This window comes from Peromyscus maniculatus, chromosome 8, assembly GCF_049852395.1.
Source record: "Peromyscus maniculatus bairdii isolate BWxNUB_F1_BW_parent chromosome 8, HU_Pman_BW_mat_3.1, whole genome shotgun sequence".
Classification (NCBI taxonomy): Eukaryota; Metazoa; Chordata; class Mammalia; order Rodentia; family Cricetidae; genus Peromyscus; species Peromyscus maniculatus.
The window spans coordinates 34,577,953-34,602,607 of record NC_134859.1 but is presented as its reverse complement, the minus strand read 5'-3'; the positions used below and the strand labels follow the sequence as shown (position 1 = coordinate 34,602,607).

The window sequence follows — 24,655 nt, the reverse complement described above, 5'->3', positions numbered from 1 at the left end:
GGCACTGCAAGCCGCAGAGGCCATTCTTAGTCCTCTGGTAGGCACTTTCTAATAGTGAGGTTTAAAATCTGCCATGTTTCACATCGCCAGCACATGTCCGGTTCCGCGGCTGCACTAGCCACGCTGCAGGGGCACCACTAGTAACACGTGTGGCTGTCAGTGGCCTCGGGGAACACAGAAGCAGAATTACAAACCGCTACCGATTCGGGGGAGCAAAACAAGTGAGGTGGTAGAGGTGAAGACAGGGAACGTACAGGTGCAAGAAGAAAAGTTCTTTCTGAAGGGGTGACACGTGAGCTGAGACCTAAGGCAGAGAGAACGCTGCGGAGATCTGGGCCCACAACTTCCCCAGCACAAGAGACAAAACCAAACAGAGGCAAAGGTGCAGATGCCCTGAGCGGATCAACCTTGGCTGGAGGCAGACGCCTGGTAACCAGGGAGTGTGGAGTGAAAGAATGGGAGGTGAGACCCAGGAAGTGGGGAGGGGCTGGATCATGCAGGCCTTAAGAGGTCATGACAGGGAACGGTATTTTCTTCTCAGTGGGTTTGAGGGAGAAATGTGATTTGGTTTGCATCTTTAAAAAAAGAAAAGAAAAAAACTTCCCAAATCGAGAACAAGTTATAAGGGTAAGGAATGAAGATATTAGGATAAGCAGTTCGGTCACTGTGGCAGTTCAGTAGGGAAGTGGCTGTGACCGTTAGGATTTGATCACTGATGCTGCCACCAGGACAGCGGTGGCAAGATGTGGCAGATTTCAGTTCATAAGCAGCAAGTTCCTGAAGAACAGATCATGATAACAGAGAAACCACGCTGTCAAAGGGAAGCAGAGCTGATTTGTCCCGTGGCCTCTCCTAGTCCGAAAGGCTGGGTCACAGACTTGAGCGTGGAGCTGTGGAGCTGCGCTTGACCTTTGGAAGGAAGCCTGTGGGCCCCAGAAGAAACTGCACCCTGTTCTCATGACTAACACTGTTGTTTTCTCTTTTAGTTAAGAAGAGTTTCATTGGCCAAAACAAATCTTTCTTTGGTCCGTTGGAGCTGGTGGAAAAACTTTGTCCTGAAGCATCAGATATAGCCACCAGTGTCAGGAATCTTCCGGAATTAAAGTAAGAAGTGCTAATGCTGCCTGAATGTTTGCTTTTTACTCAATGCCGTTTGCCTCCCCTCGGTTCTTTTCTGATTTGGAACACTGTAACAGGATCCACGCTCGGCTTGGATTCTAATCCTGCCTCTGCTGCTCATGGTTCACATGACCTTAAGTAAGATGTGCACGCTCGGCTTGGATTCTAATCCTGCCTCTGCTGCTCATGGTTCACATGACCTTAAGTAAGATGTGAACCTTCCTGGGCCTCAGACTCCTGCTCTTGAGTGTGAAGGCAGCGGTTGCCTCATGGTTCACATGGTTTAAATCTGTTGTTGGGGCTGCGGGTGTGACTCAGCGGTTAAGAGTGCTTGTTGCTCTTGCAGAGGACTGGAGTTTTGTTTCCAGCACCCACATCAGGTGGAGCATGGGAATCAGGGAACTTGCAGTTGTGTCTCCAGCCCAGTGTGGTACATCTTACGACGTATTTTAGCACAAATATCAATTGCATATATGAGCCTGTGCCTCAGAATCTTGTGAGACTTGAACACTTGAAGTGCTTGTGGTGCAAAATTCAAAAAGTACCTAACTTGTACAGTGAGCATTCTCTCTGCTCACACAGTACCTACCTCTCTAACCCCTAAACTACCATGTGACCCCCCCACCTGTCTGTGTGTGTGTGTGTGTGTGTGTGTGTGTGTGTGTGTGTGTACACCCCTCCCCCAGCTCATTTTAGTTTCTTCTGTATTTGTTGCTGTTATTATGCCTTAGTGGTCTGATTCTCTGAATTCTAGGACAGCCGTGGGAAGAGGCAGAGCTTGGCTTTATCTTGCTCTCATGCAGAAGAAACTGGCAGATTATCTGAAAGTCCTCATCGACAATAAGCATCTCTTAAGGTACCCATCATTGTGTTTGTCTTGTACTCTGTAGTTGCCGAACCGTCTGTAGATCCTTGTGAAATAGAGGAACTCGGATATTCATAGCTAAGATCGAAATCACTACTAATCTCAATGCTCTGAGGCTTGAAGTGTTTCTTTGTTGAGCCCTGACATCTCAGAAGCATTGTAAACGAGACTCTCATTGTAAATGAGACTTCATTTTGAAATTCTGAAGATAATCTCCCAAAATATCAATACTTATAATTTACTGACTGGCAGCCCATTCAATTAAGTTTCAATAAAATGGTACTTATTAGACTTGATGATAACAGGAATAAAATAACTTTTGAACTGGGGACTGTGGGTGATTTTTTTTTTTTTTGTAAGAGAACATAGGTACATAATCTAGCTGAAGATTTCATATCCAGTTTGTAAAATGTATGTTTCTTAGCATTAGTAAAAACTTAAGGGCTGGAGAGTTGGCTCAGCAGTTAAGAGCATTGGCTGTTCTTCTAAAGGTCCTGAGTTCAATTCCTAGCAACCACATGGTGGCTTACAACCATCTGTAATGGGATCTGATGCCCTCTTCTGGCATGCAAGCATACATGCAGATAGAGCACCATATATATAAAATAAATAAAACTTTAAAAATTATTTTTTTGTTGCCGGGCGTGGTGGCGTACACCTTTAATCCCAGCACCTGGGAGGCAGAGCTAGGCAAATCTCTATGAGTTTGAGGCCAGTTGCTCTACAGAGTGAGTTCCAGGATAGGCTCCAAAGCTACACAGAGAAACCCTGTCTAGAAAAAAAAAAAAAAAATTATTTTAAAAAATCTTAAATAGTGGCTATTACTGAAATTTTTGACTGACTCATTTTTTTAATTTAATTTTTTTATTTTATAATTTAATTTAATTTTACATATCAGCCACGGATTCCCCTGTTCTCCCCCCTCCCGCCCGACTGACTCATTCCTTATATTTATGGCTGTATAAACAAGTAGCCATTATAAACGGGATTTTCTCTAGACTGAAAATTGATATGGCAGAAATCTCTAGAGTTAATTCTCTTATCCAGTTCAGATAAAAATATCCTTTATATCTTGGCCTAGACCCAGATATTTCAGAATTTAAATCAGCCTCAGGAGTTCAGGGATTAAAGGTGTGCAACACACACACACACACACACACACACACACACACACACACTCCAGTTGGTTCCAGAGATCAACACAGGTTGTCAGGCTGTTGGCAGGTGCCTTTGTGAACTGCCACCTCCCAGGCCAGCCCTGGTGACCTCATGTTTGAGATAGAAGTTCCATGTACAGAGAGGAGCCAGTGAAGACACAGGAACACGAAGCAGAAAGACAGGAAGACCGTGGCCAAGAGTGGATGAGAAGGACTGAGATCCAGAGCGAAGCAGAGGAGCCTGGGAGGCAGCTTGGCAGCTTTCTGTTGCTGTCATAAAACCTGAGAGAATCGGATTTGAATCAGCCAGAGCGGTGTCTCAGTATCTAAACGGCTTGCTGTGCAGGCGTGAGGTTCAATCCCCAGCACCTCCACTACAAAACTGGATTTGGAAACTGTAGTTCATGCAGAGAAAATATCATACAGACACATAGAAAAAAATGATATTAAAGTTAGACATCTGAGGAACAGCATCTGAGGCACCGGAGGTTGACCTCTGACATGCACACACATATGCATGCACAGCTACCACATACATGGTTCCTCGAAAACACATGTACATCTATGAAAGAAGAAGAAACGGTTTGTTTGGCTCACAGTTTAGTCCATAGCTGGTCCTCTTGCTTTGTGCCTGTGGCAAGGCAGCAGATTGTGAGGGAGGCATTTGGTAGGGAGACTAAAAACCGCTGGCTTCCTGGTCACAGAGAGGGAGAGGAAAAGGAAAAGGTCGCACCCTCCTTCAGAGCACACCTCTAGACCTAACGACCTCTCAGTTGGCCCCACTTATGGTTTTAGCAGCATCAAACTGGGGAGCAGCTGTGCCACATGGGCCTTTGGAGACGCTTAGGATCCAACCACAGCAGAAGAGGAAGCGCTCGAGGTGGTGGGAAGAAGGAAACTCCCTGAGGGCCTTTGCTCCAGGGTGGGGCTGGAAGCCAGGTGGCAGCCAGGCAGGCCAGGGCAGGACGGGTGGGTGAGGAGTGACGTGTCTCTCAGCAGCTCCCTGACATGTCAGTCTCTCGCAGTGAGTTCTATGAGCCCGAGGCACTAATGATGGAGGAAGAGGGCATGGTGATTGTCGGTCTGCTGGTGGGACTCAATGTTCTGGATGCCAATCTCTGCTTAAAGGGAGAAGACTTGGACTCTCAGGTAATATGGGGTTTGGGCTTTGGTGGAATGAATCAGGCCAGGGATTTTTTTGCATGAAATCTGCAGACATGCACTGAACCTAAGAAAGGGGCAGAAGGCAGGAGGCCTTGGTAGAGGTTGGGCAGACTGCGGTGCTGGGGAGATGGGGAGGGGTTGTCTCGGAAGAGTGAAGAGGTAACGTGGGCAGAGGTGGGGACGTGGCTCAGTTGGCAGAGTGCTTGCGGAGCATACACCAGGCCTTAGGTTTGGTTCCTAACTCCACGTAAACCAGGCATGGTGGTGCCTGCCTGTAATCCCGGCACAGGAGGTCATCCTCAGTACATAGCCAAGTTCAAGGCCAGTGTGTGATACATGAAACCATGTCTCAAAAAAAGTAAGAGATGGGACTGGAGAGATGGCTCACTGGCTAAAAGCACTGGTTGCTCTTCCAGAGAACCAGGTTTAGTTCCCAGCACCCACATAGCCACTAACAACTAACTCCAGTTCCAGGGGAGCCAACGCCCTCTTCTGGCTTCCACAGGCACTGCATGTGATATACAAGATATACAAGCAGGCACAACAACCATTCACATCAAATAAATATAAATATCGCCCCCCCCCACCGATAGATTTTTTTCAAAGAGAGAGAGAGAATAAACTAAACTTTACATTGTATCATTTTTTTTTAAATAAAGAGAGGCTGGGAGTAGTGGTGTAGGCCTTTAATACCAGCACTGGGGACGCAGAGGGAAGGTGGATCTCTGTAAGTGCCAGGCAAGCCTGATCTAGTGAGTTTGGGGCCAGCAAGGTAGTGAGACCCTCCTCAAAAAAAGGTGAGCCCGCCGCCTGCTCTCAAGAGCCTCACTGGCTTCTGAGCACCTCTTTCTAATCCTTAGACTGAAGCCTGTATAACATACCTTTAATAAAATAGTTGGCTCTGCCCAAAGAATCAAACAGAAGACACCCAGCGTCAACCTGGGGCCCTGAATCCATACACACTAACGTGCACACACCACAGACAACAGCTTACACACATACACACACACACACACACACACACACACACACACACACACAAAATGAATAAAAATAAAAGTCCTGTTCTAAGCTGGGCAGAGTAGCACATACTTAGAAGCAAGGTACTTGGGGGATCAAGGCAGGAGAGTTGCAAGATTGAGGACAGGCTGGACCATTTAGTGAGACTTTGGTCTCCAAAAATGTAGAGGTAGATCGGTAGATAAAGAGATAGACAGACAGATGGATATCTCTAGGAAAGGTAAATGTATATACTGTTTTATTTTCGCTTTCTAATTTACTTTGTGTTTTTATTAGAAGTGGACTTTGAACGCCATCAGATGTCTTGTTTGGTTGGCACCTGACTTAAACAGAACAGTTAATGTATGACTTTCCCATAACAGTACTTCTGCTGTGTTCCTAAAATAAGGCCTACTTGGTCCTTGTGTCATTTCCTGTACCCCCAAATCATGTGTTTCTGCTTAACATGTGAAACTGTTCTGAGTTTCCCGTGGGCCTTTGCCTCCTCCCGGGATTATACTCCCTCATAGGGTCACCCTCCTGTTCTCTAGTACACTTCAGCAGAACACAAAGTTGGCTCTTTACTTGTTGAAAGTTTGTATTCCCTTAAAAAAAAAAATCGTGTGTGTGTGTGTGTGTGTGTGTGTGTGTGTGTGTGTGTGTATTCCTAAATACATAAGTACAACCTGCTCAGTCTGTATAAAGTTACTTGTATGTGTGTTTTGAGGGCTGATCATTTAGTGTTAGATAACCAACTGGTATGCTCTTCCCTGAGGAAGACTTTCTCCAGATCTCAGTGTTCCTTAGTTGCCTGCAGTTCTTTGTGTAGGCTGAAGCCTCATGGGCTTCCCCCTCTTCATAACCCCCATGCTCATTAGCATGTCTGTTATTGTTGTCCTTGTTCAGCTCATGTTGAGGCTGTCACGTTGATGAGACTTCTTAAGTAGAGCTCCAGACATTCTGAGGAGACACAACCTCACAGCAAACTCCCCACTTCTCTGACTCTTTTTTTGTTTTGTTTTGTTTTGTTTTTCGAGACAGGGTTTCTCTGTGTAGCTTTGCACCTTTCCTGGAACTCACTCTGTAGACCAGGCTGGCCTCGAACTCACAAAGATCCGCCTGGCTCTGCCTCTCGAGTGCTGGGATTAAAGGTGTGAGCCACCACCGCCTGGCTTTCTCTGACTCTTTTTTTTTTTTTAAAGATTTATTTGTTTTATATATATAGTGTTCTGCCTGCAGGTCAGAAGAGAGCACCAGATCTCATTATAGATGGTTGTGAGCCACCATGTGGTTGCTGGGAATTGAACTCATGGCCTCTGGATAAGCAACTGGTGCTCTTAACCTCTGAGCCATCTCTCCTGCCCTCTCTGACTCTTAAAATCCTTCTGTCCCCTCTTTGGCAATGATCCCTGAGCCTTAGGGTAGGAGTTGTATTACAGATGTGTCCGTTGGGCCTGGGCTCCACAGCTCTACATTTTGATTGTTTGTTGTTTTCTGTAATGGTCTCCAGTTGTTGCAAAGAGAAGTGTTCTTTAATGAGGGTAAGGACTACACTCATCTGTGGGTATAAGGATAAATAGTTAGAATGTAGTTCAGTGTTAATGCTGGTTTAGTAAAGTGGTGGTTGTAGGTTCCTCTCAAAAATCCACGACTTCCCTAGCTCTGGCCGAGGCAGGCGGATCTCTGTGAGTTCGAGGACAGCCTAGTGTACAGACTGAGTTCCAGGACAGGCTCCAAAGCTGCACAGAGAAACCCTCCTGCCTCAAAACCAAAAAAAAAAAAAAGAAAAAAAAAAAGAAAGAAAGAAAGAAAGAAAGAAAGAAAGAAAGAAAGAAAGAAAGAAAAAATTAAAATAAAAGTATAAAAGTATTTTTGTACCCCAAAACCTTTGTCCTTCGTTGCTTTATAAATAATAAAATATAAATAAATAAAATATGAAAATAAAAAATCCTCCTTTGATAGATCTACCAGACTGAAACTTAACAAAGAAATAAAGGACCTAACAGATGTTATGACTCAAATGGACCTAACAGATATCTACAGAATATTCCATCCTAACACAAAAGAATATACCTTCTTCTCAGCACCCCATGGAACCTTCTCAAAAATTGACCACATGCTTGGACACAAAACAAATCTCAACAGATACAAAAAAATTGGAATAACCTCCTGTATCTTATCAGACCACCATGCCTTAAAGTTAGAACTCAATAACAACAAAAATTATAGAAAACCCACAAACTCATGGAAACTGAATAATACCCACCTGAAACATCAATGGGTCAAGGAAGAAATAAAGACAGAAATTAAAGAGTTCCTAGAATTCAATGAAAATGAAAGTACAACATACCCAAACTTATGGGACACTATGAAAGCAGTGCTAAGAGGAAAATTCATAGCTCTAAATGCACACATAAAGAAGATGGAGCAATCCCATACCAATGAATTAACAGCACAACTGAAAGCTCTAGAACAAAAAGAAACAAACTCACCCAGGAGAAATAGACGCCAGGAAATAATCAAATTGAGGGCTGAAATCAACGAAATAGAAAACAAGAGAACAATACAAAAAATCAATGAAACAAAGAGTTGGTTCTTTGAAAAAATCAACAAGATAGACAAACCACTAGCCAAATTAACCAAAAGGCAAAGAGAGAACACCCAAATTCACAAAATCAGAAATGAAAAGGGAGACATAACAACAGACAATGAGGAAATCCAGAGAATCATCAGATCATACTTCAAAAACCTGTACTCCACAAAAATGGAAAACCAGGAAGAAATGGACAATTTTCTGGATAAATACCAAATACCAAAATTAAATCAAGACCAGATAAACCATTTAAATAGACCAATAACCCCTAAAGAAATAGAAACAGTCATCAAAAGTCTCCCAACTAAAAAAAGCCCAGGACCAGATGGTTTCAGTGCAGAATTCTACCAGACTTTCAAAGAAGAACTAATACCAATCCTCTTCAAAGTGTTCCACACAATAGAAACAGAAGGAACCCTACCAAACTCTTTTTATGAGGCTACAATTACCCTGATACCCAAACCACACAAAGATGCAACAAAGAAAGAGAACTACAGACCAATCTCCCTCATGAACATTGATGCAAAAATACTCAACAAAATACTGGCAAACCGAATCCAAGAATACATCAAAACAATCATCCATCACGACCAAGTAGGATTCATCCCAGGGATGCAAGGATGGTTCAACATACGGAAATCAGTCAATGTAATACACCATATAAACAAACTGAAAGAAAAAAACCACATGATCATCTCCCTAGATGCTGAAAAAGCCTTTGACAAAATCCAACACCCCTTCATGATAAAGGTCTTAGAAAGAATAGGAATACAAGGAACATTTCTAAACATAATAAAAGCAATTTATAGCAAGCCAACAGCAAACATCAAATTAAATGGAGAGAAACTCAAAGCGATACCACTAAATTCAGGAACAAGACAAGGCTGTCCACTCTCCCCATATTTATTCAATATAGTACTAGAAGTTCTAGCTAGAGCAATAAGACAACAAAAGGAGATCAAAGGGATACAAATTGGCAAGGAAGAAGTCAAACTTTCACTATTTGCAGATGATATGATAGTATACATAAGTGACCCCAAAAACTCTACCAGGGAACTTCTACAGCTGATAAACTCCTTCAGTAAAGTGGCAGGATACAAGATCAACTCAAAAAAATCAGTAGCCCTCCTATACACAAATGATAAAAGGGCTGAGAAAGAAGTCAGAGAAACATCACCCTTTACAATAGCCACAAATAATATAAAATACCTTGGGATAACACTAACTAAACAAGTGAAAGACCTTTTTGATAAGAACTTTAAATCTCTAAAGAAAGAAATTGAAGAAGATATCAGAAAATGGAAGGATCTCCCATGCTCATGGATAGGCAGGATTAACATAGTAAAAATGGCAATCTTACCAAAAGCAATCTACAGATTCAATGCAATCCCCATCAAAATCCCAACACAATTCTTCACAGACTTGGAAAGAAAAATACTCAACTTTATATGGAAAAACAAAAGACCCAGGATAGCTAAAAGAATCCTATACGATAAAGCAACCCTTGGAGGCATCACCATCCCGGACCTCAAACTCTACTATAGAGCTATAGTAATAAAAACAGCTTGGTACTGGTATAAAAACCGACATACGGACCAATGGAATCGAATTGAAGACCCTGACATTAATCCATGCACATATGAACACCTGGTTTTTGACAAAGGAGCCAAAACTATACAATGGAACAAAGAAAGTATCTTCAACAAATGGTGCTGGCATAACTGGATGTCAATATGTAAAAGATTACAAATAGATCCATATCTGTCACCATGTACAAAACTCAAGTCCAAGTGGATCAAAGACCTAAACATAAATCCAGTTACACTAAACTTAATAGAAAAGAAGATAGGAAGCACTCTTGAACGCATTGGCACTGGAGACCATTTCCTAAATAAAACACCGACAGCACAAACCCTGAGCACAACCATTAATAAATGGGACCTCTCAAAACTGAGAAGCTTTTGCAGGGCAAAAGACACAGTCAATAAGACAAAAAGACACCCAACAGATTGGGAAAAGATCTTCACCAACCCCACATCTGACAGAGGATTGATCTCCACAATATATAAAGAACTCAAGAAACTAGACATCAAAGCACTGAACAGTCCAATTAAAAAATGGGCTAAAGAGCTAAACAGAGAATTCACAAAACAAGAACTACAAATGGCTGAAAGACATTTAAAGAAATGCTCAACATCCTTAATCATCAGAGAAATGCAAATCAAAACGACTCTGAGATACCACCTTACACCTGTTAGAATGGCTAAGATCAAAAACACCAATGACAACCAATGTTGGAGAGGATGTGGAGCAAAGGGAACACTCCTCCACTGTTGGTGGGAATGTAAACTTGTACAACCACTGTGGAAATCAGTATGGCGGTTTCTCAGAAAATTAGGAATCGAACTACCTCAAGACCCAGCCATCCCACTCTTGGGCATATACCCAAAGAATGCTGATACATACCATAAAGATACATGCTCAGCTATGTTCATAGCAGCACTATTTGTAATAGCCAGAACCTGGAAACAACCTAGATGCCCATCAACGGAAGAATGGATGAAAAAAATGTGGTACATATACACAATGGAGTACTACTCAGCAGAGAAAAACAATGAAAGCATGAAATTTGCAGGCAAATGGATGGAACTAGAAAAAATCATCCTGAGTGAGGTAACCCAAACCCAGAAAGACAGTTATGGTATGTACTCACTCATTGGTGGATTCTAGATATAAAATGAACAATCAGACCACAACCCATAGAACCATAGAGGCTATATATATAGCATGGAGGTCCCTAGGATGATTGTGGCATATAATCAATTTCAGTTTTACTCAATTATTGAAAAAAAAATAGCCAAATGAATGGAAACACATGAACTATGAACCAAAGGCTGAGGGGCTCCCAGCTGGATCAGGCCCTCTGAAAGTTGATTGGCTTGATCAGTTTGGGAGGCATCTAGGCAGTGGGACCAAGTCCTGTGCTCATTCCATGAGTTGGCTGTTTGAAACCAGGAACTTATGCAGGGACACTTGGCTTAGTCTGGGAGGAAGGGACTGGACCTCCCTGGACTGAGTCTACCAAGTTGATCACAGTCCTCGGGGGAGGACTTGTCCTGGAGGAGGTGGGAATGGAGGGTGGGCTGGGGGTAAGGGGAGGGCGTGGGAGGGGGGAGAATAGGGGAACCCATGGCTGATATATAGAACTGAATGGTATTGTAAAATAAAAAATATATATCACAAAAAAAAAAAATGATGTTGTAATTTTATTTGGCACTTGCAAGATTGGACTGTATGTCTTTCTTTTTAAATAAAAAGCTGTATTTGGTTGCAGTGGGCATTAAAACTAGAAAAAAAAAATCCTCCTTTGGATGCATGTACAGTAGAAGAATGACCGTGCTGAATTTCAGGGCTTACAAGGTCTGTGGGAATGAGGGCTGCCATGTCTTACCTAAGCCTGTGGCCTTTATTCTCTCAGGTTGGAGTGATTGACTTTTCCCTCTATCTGAAGGATGTGCAGGATCTCGACAGCGGCAGAGAGTGAGTACTGTGTTGCTTGTAGCTCCTCACCAGCCAGCCGGCCGGTGGCTTGGTCTGGCTCTGCAATTTTAGCTTTGTTGAGTTAGTTTAGTTACAAGAGGTGAATCTCATGGCATCCTCACTGTTTCAGGAGCTGAGCTCGGAATAGAGCATGCATGTGAAAGTTCCTTTTCATACCACCTCCTCTGCCCATTCCAGCCTAGTCTCACTCCTCTCCCCATAGGAAGCTGCTGTGGTCACTTCCTTCCAAACGCATGCGTGTGTGCGTGTGTGCATATGCCACAGCACAGGTGTAGGTCAGAGGACAACAGAGTTGGTTCTCTCTGTCTGCCCTTAGGTCATCAGGCTTACACAGCAAGTGCTTTACCCGCTGGACCATTTCATTAGTCCTTCAGTTTTATTTTATTGAAGGAGTTAAAAGAATCATGGGCCATCTGTAGTGGACACACCATTATGTGTTATGCAGATGTGAAGAGAGAATCAGAGCTGCTTGCAGAGTGGACTTTGAGATTTTTCCCAAAAGATGACGGGTGGGAAAAGTAGGATGCCAAGGAATATATGTATTCCTTTTCTATAAGCCAAGAAGTTCAGTGTATATGCATGCTGTGTATACTGCATTTATGTTAGCTAGAGTGATGGTTATATGCCCAGAGAAGGACACTCAAGCCATTACTGTGGGTTCCCTGGGAGAGCTGTGTAAAGGGAAGAACATGTAAAAGAAGGGAAAAAATAGCAGCTGAAAAACAAACCAGCACCTGTGGCATGAAACGGTGAACTACACATGTAACTTTATGTGGACTACATGTGTAAATGTATGTGACTACATATGTCAGTGTGTGTGAACTACGTTTGTAACGTATGTTTAAAGAGGTCACAGGAAGCAGTGAGGTGGTTCAGTGGGTAAAGGTGCCTGCTGCCAACCCTGACAACCGGGGTTCAATCCCTGGGACCCAGAGGCTGAGTGAACTGACAAGTTGTCCTCCGACCTACACGTGCACATGTGCACACACACAAACACACAAACACACAGATGTGATTTAAAGAAAGAAGGGGCTGGAGAGATGGCTCCATGGTTAAGAACGCTTGCTGTTCTTCTACACAACCCACATCAGGTGGCTCACAACTGCTTGTAACTCCAGCCGCGGGAGATCTGACACTCTCTTCTAGCTCCCGTGGGTACTTGCATATGCTGCATATACTGACAAACAGGAAAACACATACGTTTTTAAATGACTGGAATTTTTTAAAAAAGGAATCAGTCAGTCAGAGGGAAAGCTTGACTGCCAAATGGTGAGGACTTCTTTTTGACTCGAACTTCCCTGGCCTGTAGGTTGCTCTCCCGTGCTCTGCAAAGTCTGTTTCCTTCAGAGTATATCCGCTTCTTTCAGGAAAGTGAGACTGAGTCCTCTGCCACTTCTGGAGGCATTGCGTGTGGCAGGCAGGCGTGTTCACCATGCACAAACACCCCTGGCTATCTGTGCCCTGCAGAAGCCCAGGCAGTCTATCTGCAGACCTGCTGTCAGGGTGGCCTGTCCTCAGGCCTTGCTGCTGGGTCAGGCCGGCCCTGCTCTGTTTGCTCATAGGTAGCTCTGACTGCTTTTGGTTTCTGCAAAGTCTTCAGAAGGGTGGGGGACTGTTAGAAGTGGTCTGACATGAACTTAAGAAGTTGTTATCTTTGTGGACTCTTTTCACAAGGCATGAGAGAATTACCGATGTCCTCGATCAGAAAAACTACGTGGAAGAACTTAATCGGCACTTAAGGTAAGGCTCGCTCCTCCTCAGTGCCAGCTTTACTCTGTTTCCATACCGGAGAGCTTTGCAGGGGACCCACCGTTTTAACTGTCATAGCTACATTTTGTCCAAACCCAGAGACCAGTTGTAATCACTCAAGCCACAGTCATGTGTCCAGCCTGGAAGAGGACGCCTTCCTGATGAACAGCTTTGGGGGGCTCTTTGGCTTTGTTTGTGCTGTTATACAGCATCGAGAGGTAAATACGCAGAGCATGCAGCCTCTGCCCCTACCCCACAGCCTTGGGGAAAGAAACAAATACTATGAAAATGGAAGGAAGGGCTAGAGAGAGAGCTCAGCAGTTAGGAAGTCATATTGCTCTCAGAGTTCTGTTCCAGTACCCTCCTCAGGCAGCTCTCCACTGCCTACAACTCCAATTCCAGAGGGAGCTGGCAGCTCTGACCTCCATTGGTACCTGCACACATGTGCACAGAGTGTGTGTGTGTGTGTGTGTGTGTGTGTGTGTGTGTGTGTGTGTAGGGTCTGAATATGTAGTCCTGGTTGGCCTGGAGCCTAGAACACACAAAGATCCACCAGCCTCTGCCTCTCCAGTGCTGAGATTAAAGGTGTGAGTCACTATGCCCAGTTTAAAATAGAGATGCCCAAAAGAAAAAACAAAACGAGGTTCCATCCCCATCTCACACACACATACACACACACACACACACACACACACACACACACACACACACACACGTACGCACGCATGCACGCACACACACACACACACACACACACACACACGCACACACACAAGTCGGGTGAGAGAAGGAGCCATTCATATATGTATTTAAGTTCTTTAACATAAATGCTTATGTTTGATGATCTGCAAAGTAGATTAACAGAATGACCGACTGCTTCCAATTACGGGGAGAATTAAGTGAGTTGATGCATTTCAAATGCTCACAGCGAAGACGGCATGGCATGCAGAGCAGAAGCTACGTTCCTGCTCTCAGTCAAAAGGCTTGTTGCTCTCATCAAACCTGCTGTTGTCCTGTTGGCGGGTTCTTTACATTTTTCACAGTATAAGAGTAACTTAAAATGTTGTAGAAGTGGCTGAAGCAGCGGCCCAGTGGTTAAGAGCACTTGGTGCTCTTGCCAAGGCCCTGGGTTCCATCCTCAGCACCCGCTGGTGGATCACAACCATCTGTAACTCCAGTACCAGGAGCTCTGATACCCTCTACTGGCCTCCTTAGCTAACAGGCACACATTCAGGCAAAGCACATTTACATAAAAGAAATATTTAAAAAACCAAACAACCAAGGGGCTGGAGAGACGGCTCAGAGGTTAAGAGCACTGGCTGTTCTTCCAGAGGACCTGGGTTCAATTCCCAGCAACCACGTGGTGCTCACAACCATCTCTAGTGGGATCTGATGCCTTCTTCTGGCATAAAGGCATACATGCAGATAGAGCATTCATACATTGACAGGGTCTATGGGGGGGGGGTGGTCCAGCTATCACCAAATATCCCTTGATTTTTGGCTTCTCCAGAAGGATTCCTTGATCCTTCTAGGTATAGCTTTATCATATACAGCTGAATCTCTATTTCATATTCCTGCGGCCCGTAGAAATACATAAAGTAAATAAATCTTAAACAAACAAACAAACAAACAAACAGGGTTTCTCTGTATAGTCCTGGCTATCCTGGAACTCACTCTGTAGACCAGGCTGGCCTTGAACTCACAGAGATCCATCTGCCTCTGCCTCCCGAGTGCTGGGATTAAAGGTGTGTGCCACCACTGCCCGGGTGACAGTAGTTTTGGTCGTTGTTATTTCAGTATCCACACACACTGGGTTCCTACTTCAGAGCTGTGAGCAGCCCTGCGCCTTCCCTTTCATGCAGAAAGTCAGGACTCTGCCTTCTCCTTCACCACTTAGGAAAACAGCCCACGGCCTGAAGTTTAGGCTGACCCAGTGTGTTTATTCTCTACAGCTGCACAGTTGGGGATCTTCAAACCAAGATAGATGGCTTGGAAAAGACGAACTCAAAGCTTCAAGAAGAGGTTTGTAACTTTTGCTTAAACAAAACAGCATGACCCAAGGTTAAGAGAAGTGGTACATGTCAGCCTGGTGGCAGGAGGCCTGTCATCCCAGCTAATCAGGAGGATTGCAAGTTCAAAGCCTGCCTGGGCTAGAGAGTGAGTTCAGAACCAGCCTGAACAACTTAAGGAGACCCTGTCTCAGAAAGTAAAGAGGACTCCGTGGTGGAATGTTGTCTAGTATAGACAAGGCCCTAGGTTCAGTACGTAGTATAAGGAAAAGCACAGCGAGAAAGAGATGGCATGGTTGGTACATCCGACCAGAGCGTCGTGCTACGACCCAGGAAGAGGGGCCAGCCTCAGGTGGAGTAGGCTGGCTGCACAGGAGACAGAGCGTTTACATTCCACGGTGAAGGGTTCCCGGGAGACACGGAAGCTGGTCCTGAGGCAGTTCCCAGCAGCCTGTTTTTTCACCTCTGGTTAAAGCACCATCGGGTGGACACGAGAGGGTAGTTTTCTTTTCTACCCACCTTTGCTGTAGGGTCACATGCTTCCCTGCTGCCCCCGAGAGCATGGACTGCCCGAGAGGCACCCCAGCCCACCCTTCGGTTGTGGCCTGTAGCGAGCACAGATCCAGTCTCCCCACAGCATGGTCTTTCTCTGCTTTCTCACTAGGAAGAGAGAGAATGAGAGGACAGGAAGAAGGAGGGCTGAGGCCGAGGAAGAAGGCTTGCTGCCCGCTGCCCGGCTGTCTCCCTGGTGGACACATCTTGTCTCCTGTTAGCAGGAGGGGGTTGCTCAGCCTTGAGGCTGTCCACAGGTAGTAGGAAGGAGGAGAGCTTTGAGAAGGGGCTTAGAAAGGGACACCCCACAGCACAGAGGCAGGGTGCAGGGGCCAGGAGGGTCTGTAAGTGAAGGACCTGCTGAGGCTCACTGTCCGGCTGACTGCTCTCCTCAGGGGCTCCCAGGGGAGGGGCTCCGGATTGCGTGAGTTGAAGGAGATACAGAGATAGTATTCCCAGGGGATGTCATGGGAGAAGCCACTGCAGTTAGCCCTGGGCACTCACACATACCTTGCTTGGGAGGCAGGCCTTGGAGCTTCTGTGGAGGCAGCCGGCGGGTCTTTAAGCCTTGTCTTAATGCCTCCAGGTAGGATGATAGATCGATTTTATAATTTTGTTGTAGAGGTTAAGTCAGTTTGCTGTGGTATAAATACCCATGAGGCAGCACTGGGGGAGGGGCTGGGGACTTGGTTAACTTTAGAAGAAAGCGCTGCTGTCCAGCCAGGTGGCATGCTTCAACCAGAGGGCTGAGTGTAGTCCTGAAACTCAGTGGCTGGGTGTTTTCTTCAGCATGTAACAGGAGGGAAAATGTCCTTTAGAGCTGGGCAGTGGTGGCGCGCACCTTTAACCCCAGCATTTGGGAAGCAGAAGCAGGCGAATCTCTAAGTCCGAGGCCAGCCTGGTCTACAGGGCAAGTTCCAGGACAGCCAAGGTTACACAGAGAAACTCTGTCTCAAAAAACAAACAAACAAGATGTCCTATAGAGAATCCCTCAGGAGGATCAGGGGATGGGAAGGAGCTGATGGCCGTGGCCTGCTTCTCCCTTTTGACAACTAACTCCTTCAGAGCCTTGGAGGTCTTCCTTAGGCACTGCTGTTATTTAGAAAGGTCAGCCCGGGATCTGTGGAGGACTCTGAAGGATTTTAGAGGACAGTTCAGTGCCTCAAGATCCCTCCACTGAGGAAAAGTGGACACATGACTCCCTTCTTGCTCTTCCGGTCTCCCTCCTCTTCTGCAAGCTGGAGCCTGGAGCTGGAATAAGGAGGGGTCTGGCTTCTGCCTTGTCCCACCCCCTTCACCTCCTGTGATAGCCGCTTGCTAGACACATTCCTGAACAAATCCAACTTTCCTTCCCTGAAGCCAAGATGACACATTTCAGGAGGAGGATTCCTCTGGGGCCTGTTTCTGATGATTGAAGTTCGAGTCTTTCCTCCAAAATCTTTAATTTCCCTTGACAATAAAACATATTTCTGTTTATCAAGAAACTAAAAATGGGAATCAGGGAGATGGCTCAGTAGTAAAATACTTGCTCCGCAAGCATGAGGACCTGAGTCGGTATCTCCAGCACTGAATCAAAGCCAGGCAGGACAGCATGCGTCTGTAACCACCATGCTGGGAAGCAGAGATCCAGGGGCTTGCTGAGCCAGCAAGCCTAGCCAAAACAGTGCACTCGAGGTTCATTGACAGACCCTGCCTCAAAAAAAAAAAGAAGAAGAAAAAAAAGGTGGAGCAGTGGAGAGGACCCCACTGTCAACTTGTGGTATTCACATGTGCATGCACAGGCAAGCGTACATGCACAAACACACACACACAGCAGCAAATGGGCTGGGTGTGGCAACATACAGTATCAATCCCAGCACTCGGAGGCAGAGGCAGGCAGGTCTCTGTGAGTTCGAGGACAGCCAATAGCACACAGTGAGACCCTGTCTCAAAAAACAAAAACACCCCTGAAAAAAAGATGAATCAAAACAAACCAGTCCATCATCCCTTTGCCTGCCATTAGCATAAATAGCCTTTATTTTACAAATTTTTGGCCTACTGATTTCTTTTTTTAATTACAGCTGAGAGCATACCATATAAACTTTCCCTCTATTGGTATAAGTATGTTCTCAAGTTATTAAAAGCTATCCTAACGGCTGGGCAGTGGTGGCACATGCCTTTAATCAGGAGGCAGAGTCAGGTAGATCTCTGTAAGTTTAAGGACAGCCTGGTCTACAGAGCCAGTTCCAGGACAGCCAGAGCTACACAGAGAAATCTTGTCTTGGGAAGGAAAAAAAACACTTTGTTTGAATAACAAACTAAATGTTTGAATAACAGATTTCTGTTTGGTGCTCCTGTAATAGTGTATATCTGAACTCTAATTTTTTTTCCATGCATGCTCACATGTGTTTGTGAGTGTGTGTGTGTGTGTGTGTGTGTGTGTGTGTGTGTGTGTGTGTGTATACATAAATTATCACTCGCATGAAGCATCAAATAACTGATTTTGCAATGTGAGGGAAGAAATTGGAGATGGTACAGAAAGCTGGGAGTATGCGAGAGAGGGTTTACTTCATAGGTGTCTTTGTAAGTTCGAACCATGCATTTCCTATGCAAAGCAAGGAAGTAAAATATCAAACAATAAGATGCATTGCCTGATCTAAGTAAATGTCAGCTCTTAATTTGGACAGCAAAATTAATTTTGGTGTTAAAACATGTAAGAAATCTTTCTTAATCAGCTTTCAGCTGCAACAGACCGAATTTGTTCCCTGCAAGAGGAGCAGCAGCAGCTGAGAGAACAGAATGAATTAATTCGGGAAAGAAGCGAAAAGAGTGTGGAGGTGAGGGGTGACCTGATGGCTGGGAAGTGTTCACACACACATACACACACACACACACACACACACACACACACACACACACACACACACATCCATTGTTAGTCGCAAACTGCATCATGGAGGAAAAGCTTCAGAATCCCCCTGAGTACTGAGTCTCTTGTATAAAATGGCATCACAGTCACAGATAGCCCACACAGGTTCTTCAGGATGCTTTCAAGTGACCTGTGGAAACAGTGGCCGCCCTGGCTTGTCGAGGGAAGAAAGTCTGAGTCTGCTCTGTGCAGAGGGTTTCCTTCACTATTCCCACTCCACGCTCGGCGAGGCCACTGGTGCTGAGCCTGCAGATAGCAAGGCCAGCTGTGCGCTCACTCTGTCCCAGTCCCAGAATGTACAAAGGTGTCTTGTTTGACATCAGTACCTCTTGCTGCTGTCCCCACCCGCGTCACTCACAGGCCATCTGCATCACTAAGACTCCCGAAACTCCCAGCCTTTGCACTCCGGGTTCCAGGTGTTGGTTTAACTTGGGCTCAGTGTGGAGTGGGCTGTCATGGGTCCCTGCTTCCATGGCTGGACACGCCCTCCTCCTCCTCCCAAACTCCCTTAGCGCTTGTTCTTCCTTCACAGCAGATGCTCCTGGCAGATGCTCTGCCTCACCTGGTGGCCCAGGGGTAGAGATCAGGGCTGAGTCACCACAGGCCCCGGCGCTAGGTAAAGATGGCAAACAAATACTGTGTGGTGGATCAAATAAGAGTCTTTCCCACCAGGAAAGAAAATTAACTAAAACATTACACAGTCTACCTTGTTATAGAAATCTAGTGGGTTATCCACACACCTGTGATCCCAGCACTCAGGAGGCAGAAGCAGGAGGATCACAAGTTCAAGTCCTGTCCGAGGTACATAGTGAGATCCTGTTACACAGCCATACACAGATCTATTGACCTGCTGTCATCCTTCATCTTCAGGTTGTTTTATCTTTAAGACTCATCATTCATATTCACATATATTGTATGTATACATGTGTATACACACCTGGCTCAAGATTCATCATGTTTAAAAGGTAGAAAATTAAGCCAGGTGATGATGGTGCCCACCCAGGAGACAGAGGCAGGAGGATCTTGTGAGTTCAAGGCCATCCTGGTTACAGAGTGAGTTCCAGGACAGCCAAACATACACAAGAAAACCCTGTCTGGGGGGAAAAATAGGAAATTATCCTGTTGTTGTTGTTGTTTGGGTTGTGACATTTTGAAATGTATTGTGGCTAGTTCACTTTCCAAGAGTGAGTCATTCTTGGGTTTCTTGTGTGATCAGATAACAAAACAGGACACCAAAGTTGAGCTGGAGACTTACAAGCAGACCCGGCAGGGCCTGGACGAAATGTACAGTGATGTGTGGAAGCAGCTGAAGGAGGAGAAGAAAGTCCGCCTGGTGAGTGGGACCCGGCGCCCTTAGGAAGAGTCTGCAGGCTGCGCTCCACTCTACACGTGCTTACACCTGCTGGACGCACGGAAAGCCAGGAATTGTCCTCCTTAGCTCATGTTTACACTGCAGTTCTCTATCATCGTCATCTGTGTTTGTTGTCGTGGTGTGAGTCTTTTCTAGGTGGTTATGAGCCCAGTCTGTCCCCTCCGTCACTGGCTCTGTGATTCACTTCAGTCTATGCACTGGTAGCCATGGTTCCTCTCCAAACCTAGTTCTCCTGTGCTTTCTCATCCTGGCTTCCTGGAATGAATGTGGGGCACTGTGCCCTGAGGTACCCATCTCAGAATGGTGGCCCCTGTGCCGTGGTAAAGTCCGAAGGACTCAGAACCTGTAGTCTTACTCTGTCAGGTCTCCTCGGAGACAAGCCTGGCGTTCCTGCAGACTCGAGGTTCTGTTTTCCGTTTGGGGGCGACCTGGCTTCAGAACCTGGGCTCATGTTGCCAAGTCAGTGTTCTGTTAACTTGATACAGAGCCAGTGTGGTGGTACTGTACTCCCAGTAACTCGGGAGCTGAGGCAGGAGGATTGTAAGTTAAAGGCCAGCCTAGGTTACTAAGAGGAGGGAAGAAGAGAGGGGAGAAGGAAGAGGGAAGGTGGGAGGGTCAGAGGGAAGAAGTCAGGAAGGAAGCGGAAGTGGGGAGGAGAGGATGCTGTAAGGAATCCCACCAGACCTTTCTCCATCCTGCAAGCCTGCCCTGTGCAGTGACTCCTGTGTCAGTTCAATAGGATGCTGCCTCAGTGCTCTCCTCGTCCGTGTCTTTGAAGGAACTAGAAAAGGAGCTGGAGTTACAGATCGGAATGAAGACGGAGATGGAGATCGCCATGAAGCTACTGGAGAAGGACACCCATGAGAAGCAGGACACGCTCGTCGCCCTCCGCCAGCAGCTGGAGGAAGTCAAAGCAATCAACTTACAGATGTTTCACAAAGTCCAGGTGAGGGCTGCCCTCATGTCTGCCCCACCGCCCTCCGGTGCTGCCTTCCGGTGCTGTACCCCCTCCTGCGGAGGATGCGGCAAGCCCGACCCTCAGCCCCGGGTTATTGCAGCGTTTGCGTTTTTTGCTTGAGACGGAGTTCTCAGCTCTGGTTGGCCTGGAACTCACTACATAGACCAGGCTAACCTCAAACTCAGAGCTCCGCCTGTCTGCGCCTTCTGAATGCTGGGATTGGAGGTGTGCACTGCCATACCTGCTGCATAGATTTATTTTTAATGTTTAGTTTTATTTATGTGTGTACACTTATGGCTTTGTGAATGTATACACACGTGTGTGCAAGTACCTGAGGAGGCCAGACACGTCAGATTCCTACGGCACATGTGAGCTTCCCAGTGTGGGTGCCAGGACTTCTTGTCAAACCATCTGTTTTAAGTTTTTACATTTTTTTTTTCAGGTTTTGGCCCATATAGAGATATAATAGTGTGTGTTAGGGAAACTTCTCTAATAATCTACTAGAAGGCCTTTGAAGCATGGAAGTGTATCTGTAACACCATAAGCCTTGCAGCAGGCTTGCTCTTGGTGGTCACTCGGAGACCCAGGCAGAGGGGCCGCAGCTTTGCAGGGCACTAGTCCTGCCTCTGAGCAGGAAGAGGAAAAGGAACCATCTAGAGCCAGCCAAACACTTCTTGTCTCAAAGTGAGAAGGAGGTTGTACACATTGCCTCCAGTCAGCTCCATGGGGAAGGGCTGATCATCGTAGCTGCAGGGCCCTGGGAACTCCATCTTTTCTGGGCTGCAGCCATATAAAAGAGAATATTTGTTGGTGGGCACATAATTGTCTGTCTATAGTTAGCTTCAAGATTTCTGCTGGGAAGTTGCATCCAGACCTTGCATCCTCCTCAAAGGCCACAGCCCCTGGCTGATGAGCAGTAATTCTCCAGCAGTCCATGTGACCTATGAGCTAGAAGCCAACTGTCCGTCTCACAGTGGCCCATCACAGCCTGTGATGCTGGGGTAGAAAAATGAAGAGTACCACTTGGAAAAGAAATACACACTGTCTGAGTAGGAACTGCAAAGACCACAGCCCCCAACAGTGGGCTTTGTTTCTGCCTTCTACAAGGACTTTTATGTCACCCAAGGGCCACCACCATCCTTGGCCACATTCTGAGGGAGTCGTTCTAGAAGATGAACAGCTTTGGTGGCCAGCCTCTTGCTGGTGTCAGCTTGCAGCCTGGCATCTGCAGTAGGAAACAGAGTCATAAGTCTTTTTCATAGCAGATTCTTGGCTGTTGGCAGTCTGTCACCTCTGTCACACCTCTGGTCTCTTTATTTCTCTCCCATGTGTTTTTCAGGGACCCAGGTTCAGTGAATTCACTTCTGCCTCTTGCTCACCGCTTTGCATGGCTGTGTCAGGGTCTGAGTCTGAGTGTGTGTCCTGTCTCTCTGTTTTATTAATGATAGATCATCCAAAATCCTAGACTTACATGAAGAGACTTGGGTCTGATTTTCACTAAATGGGGCTACCTGCATGCTAGGCAAGTGCTCTCTACCTCTGATCCATAGCTCCAGCCTGCATGAGCTGATTGACAGGGCCTTTATGGCCCAGTGTTTAGTCTTTTGTTTTATTCTGTTGTTTTTTGAGACAGGGTCTCACTATGTATACGTGGCTGTCCTGGAACTCACTATGTAGACCAGGCTTGCCTCTGCCTTCCAAGTGCTGGGATTACAGGTATGTGCCACCATGCCCAGCCTAGTGTTTAGTCTTACATGCTAAACGGTCCAGAGCAGTTGGCTCCTCCAGGCCCTTCCTCTGGACTCTTGCTGTGCATCTCTGCAAACTAGCAGGCTTTGGCCCAGACTCTCCTCTTCCAGAACCTTGCTCAAGCAGTAAGGACCACTGGCATTCCGATTCTCCCCAGCTACCTCTCCTGGGGAGGTGGCAGTGTTGGCACTATCTGTCTCCCTAGTTTGGGTGACTGAGTTACTTTACTGACTGCTTTGCACAGCTGACGAGGACCACCAGCCTCCCATCTTGTCACATCAGCTCTGACAGGGTCAGACAAATCCTTCTGTGCAGCCTCTGCTTGGAGAGCAGCACTCCTGTCGACCATCTTGTCTGTCCACATTTCCACCTCTCCACTGACTAAACAGTGCCGACAGAGAAACCGGCTGGAGGTAACCCAGGACTTCCGCTGGGGTGAGGAGAGTGGGCAGTCTGGTGGCGTGCACTTCACCTGTGGCATCTGCACTGGCTCGGCAGGGTGCTAGCAAGACTTAAATTGAACTGCAGAATACCCAGGGGGCATCAAGGTTCAGACATGGGGGCCACCCACACACTGGTGTCAGAAGTGTTAGTAATAAAGCAGTCACCCTCGCCTTGATTATGCTCCACCTTCTCTGCATTTCCTCTGTAGCTCATTCACTTTCTCTTAGTTCATAGAATTTTTTTTTTTTTTTAATTTAGGAGTTTCATTGTTGTCGTTTTTGTTGGGATTTGTTTGTTTTTGAGACAGGGTCTCTCTTTGTAGCCCTAATTGCCCTGGAACTTGGCCAGGCTGGCTGCTTTTCTGCCTCCCAAGTCTTAGGGTTAAAGGCATGTACCACCACACCTGCTTTCATAGAATTTTAATTTATTTTATTAAGAAAATTTTTCATTCATTTTACACACTAATCAAAGATCTCCCTCTTCCCTCCTCCCACCCCTCCCAACCTCCCCCTCCCAACCCACTTCCCCCCACAAGAAGGCAAGGCTTCCCATGGGGAGGCACATCAGAGGCAAGTCCAAGCCCTTCCCCGTGCCTCAAGGCTGCACGAGGTGTCCCATTCATGCACCAGGGATGAATTCTGATCCTACCGCCAGGGGGCCCCCCAAGCAGATCAAGCTACACAAGAGTCTCACCATGCAGAGGAAATTGGCACAAGAGAGCTGAGGAATAGAGCACTTGCCTGGTATGCAGGAGGCCCTGGGTTTCATCCCCACCATTGCCAAAAATAAAAAAAAAAGCACAAGAAAGCGGGTGCGTACCTGTGATCCATCACTTAATCCCAGCATTCCTGAGAATGGGACAAGGGGATCACAGACTGGTAAGGCCAGCTTAGGCCACATCGTAAGACTGTCTCAAACAGAGTGAGAGAGATGGAGAGAAAGAGTGAGAGAGAGAGAAAGAGGGGCTGGAGAGATGGCTCAGAGGTTAGGAGCACTAGCTGCTCTTCCAGAGGTCCCGAGTTCAATTCCCAGCAACCACATGGTGGCTCACAACCATCTGTAATGAGATCTGGTGCCTCTTCTGGCCTGCAGGCATATATGTAGACAGAATACCGTATTCATGATAAATAAATAAAACTTGAGAGAGAGAGAGAGAGAGAGAGAGAGAGAGAGAGAGAGAGAGAGAGAGAAAGAGAGAAAAGAAAAGAAGAGAAAGGGTACCAGAGGGGTACAGACAGCTCAGGGACAGAATACTTGTCTAACATACATGCACATGCACAGACACAGACACACACACAGACACACACACAGACACACACACACACACACACACACACACACACACACACGGAACCTGAGGGTATACACAGCTCAGGGACAAAATGCTTGTCTAATCTTCAGCACCAGCCAAAAAGAAAACAAACTGTTTTGTGTCCCTCAAGTCTTGGCAAAAGTA

The 24,655-nt window shown here is 46.1% G+C and overlaps 1 protein-coding gene across 4 annotated transcripts in view; it reads left to right on the top strand.

Moving 5' to 3' along the window:
* Positions 1–24,655, top strand: part of Rufy1 (RUN and FYVE domain containing 1) — a 54,829-nt gene that overhangs the window by 15,008 nt on the left and 15,166 nt on the right. For all 4 annotated transcript variants that reach the window (XM_076578269.1, XM_042283931.2, XM_076578270.1 and 1 more), the window contains exons 3-11: positions 987–1,104; positions 1,874–1,975; positions 4,167–4,290; positions 11,376–11,437; positions 13,133–13,198; positions 15,160–15,229; positions 18,483–18,584; positions 19,893–20,009; positions 20,827–20,994. In XM_076578269.1, coding sequence (XP_076434384.1) covers positions 987–1,104; positions 1,874–1,975; positions 4,167–4,290; positions 11,376–11,437; positions 13,133–13,198; positions 15,160–15,229; positions 18,483–18,584; positions 19,893–20,009; positions 20,827–20,994 — 929 coding nt within the window. The remainder of the gene's footprint in view (positions 1–986; positions 1,105–1,873; positions 1,976–4,166; positions 4,291–11,375; positions 11,438–13,132; positions 13,199–15,159; positions 15,230–18,482; positions 18,585–19,892; positions 20,010–20,826; positions 20,995–24,655) is intronic.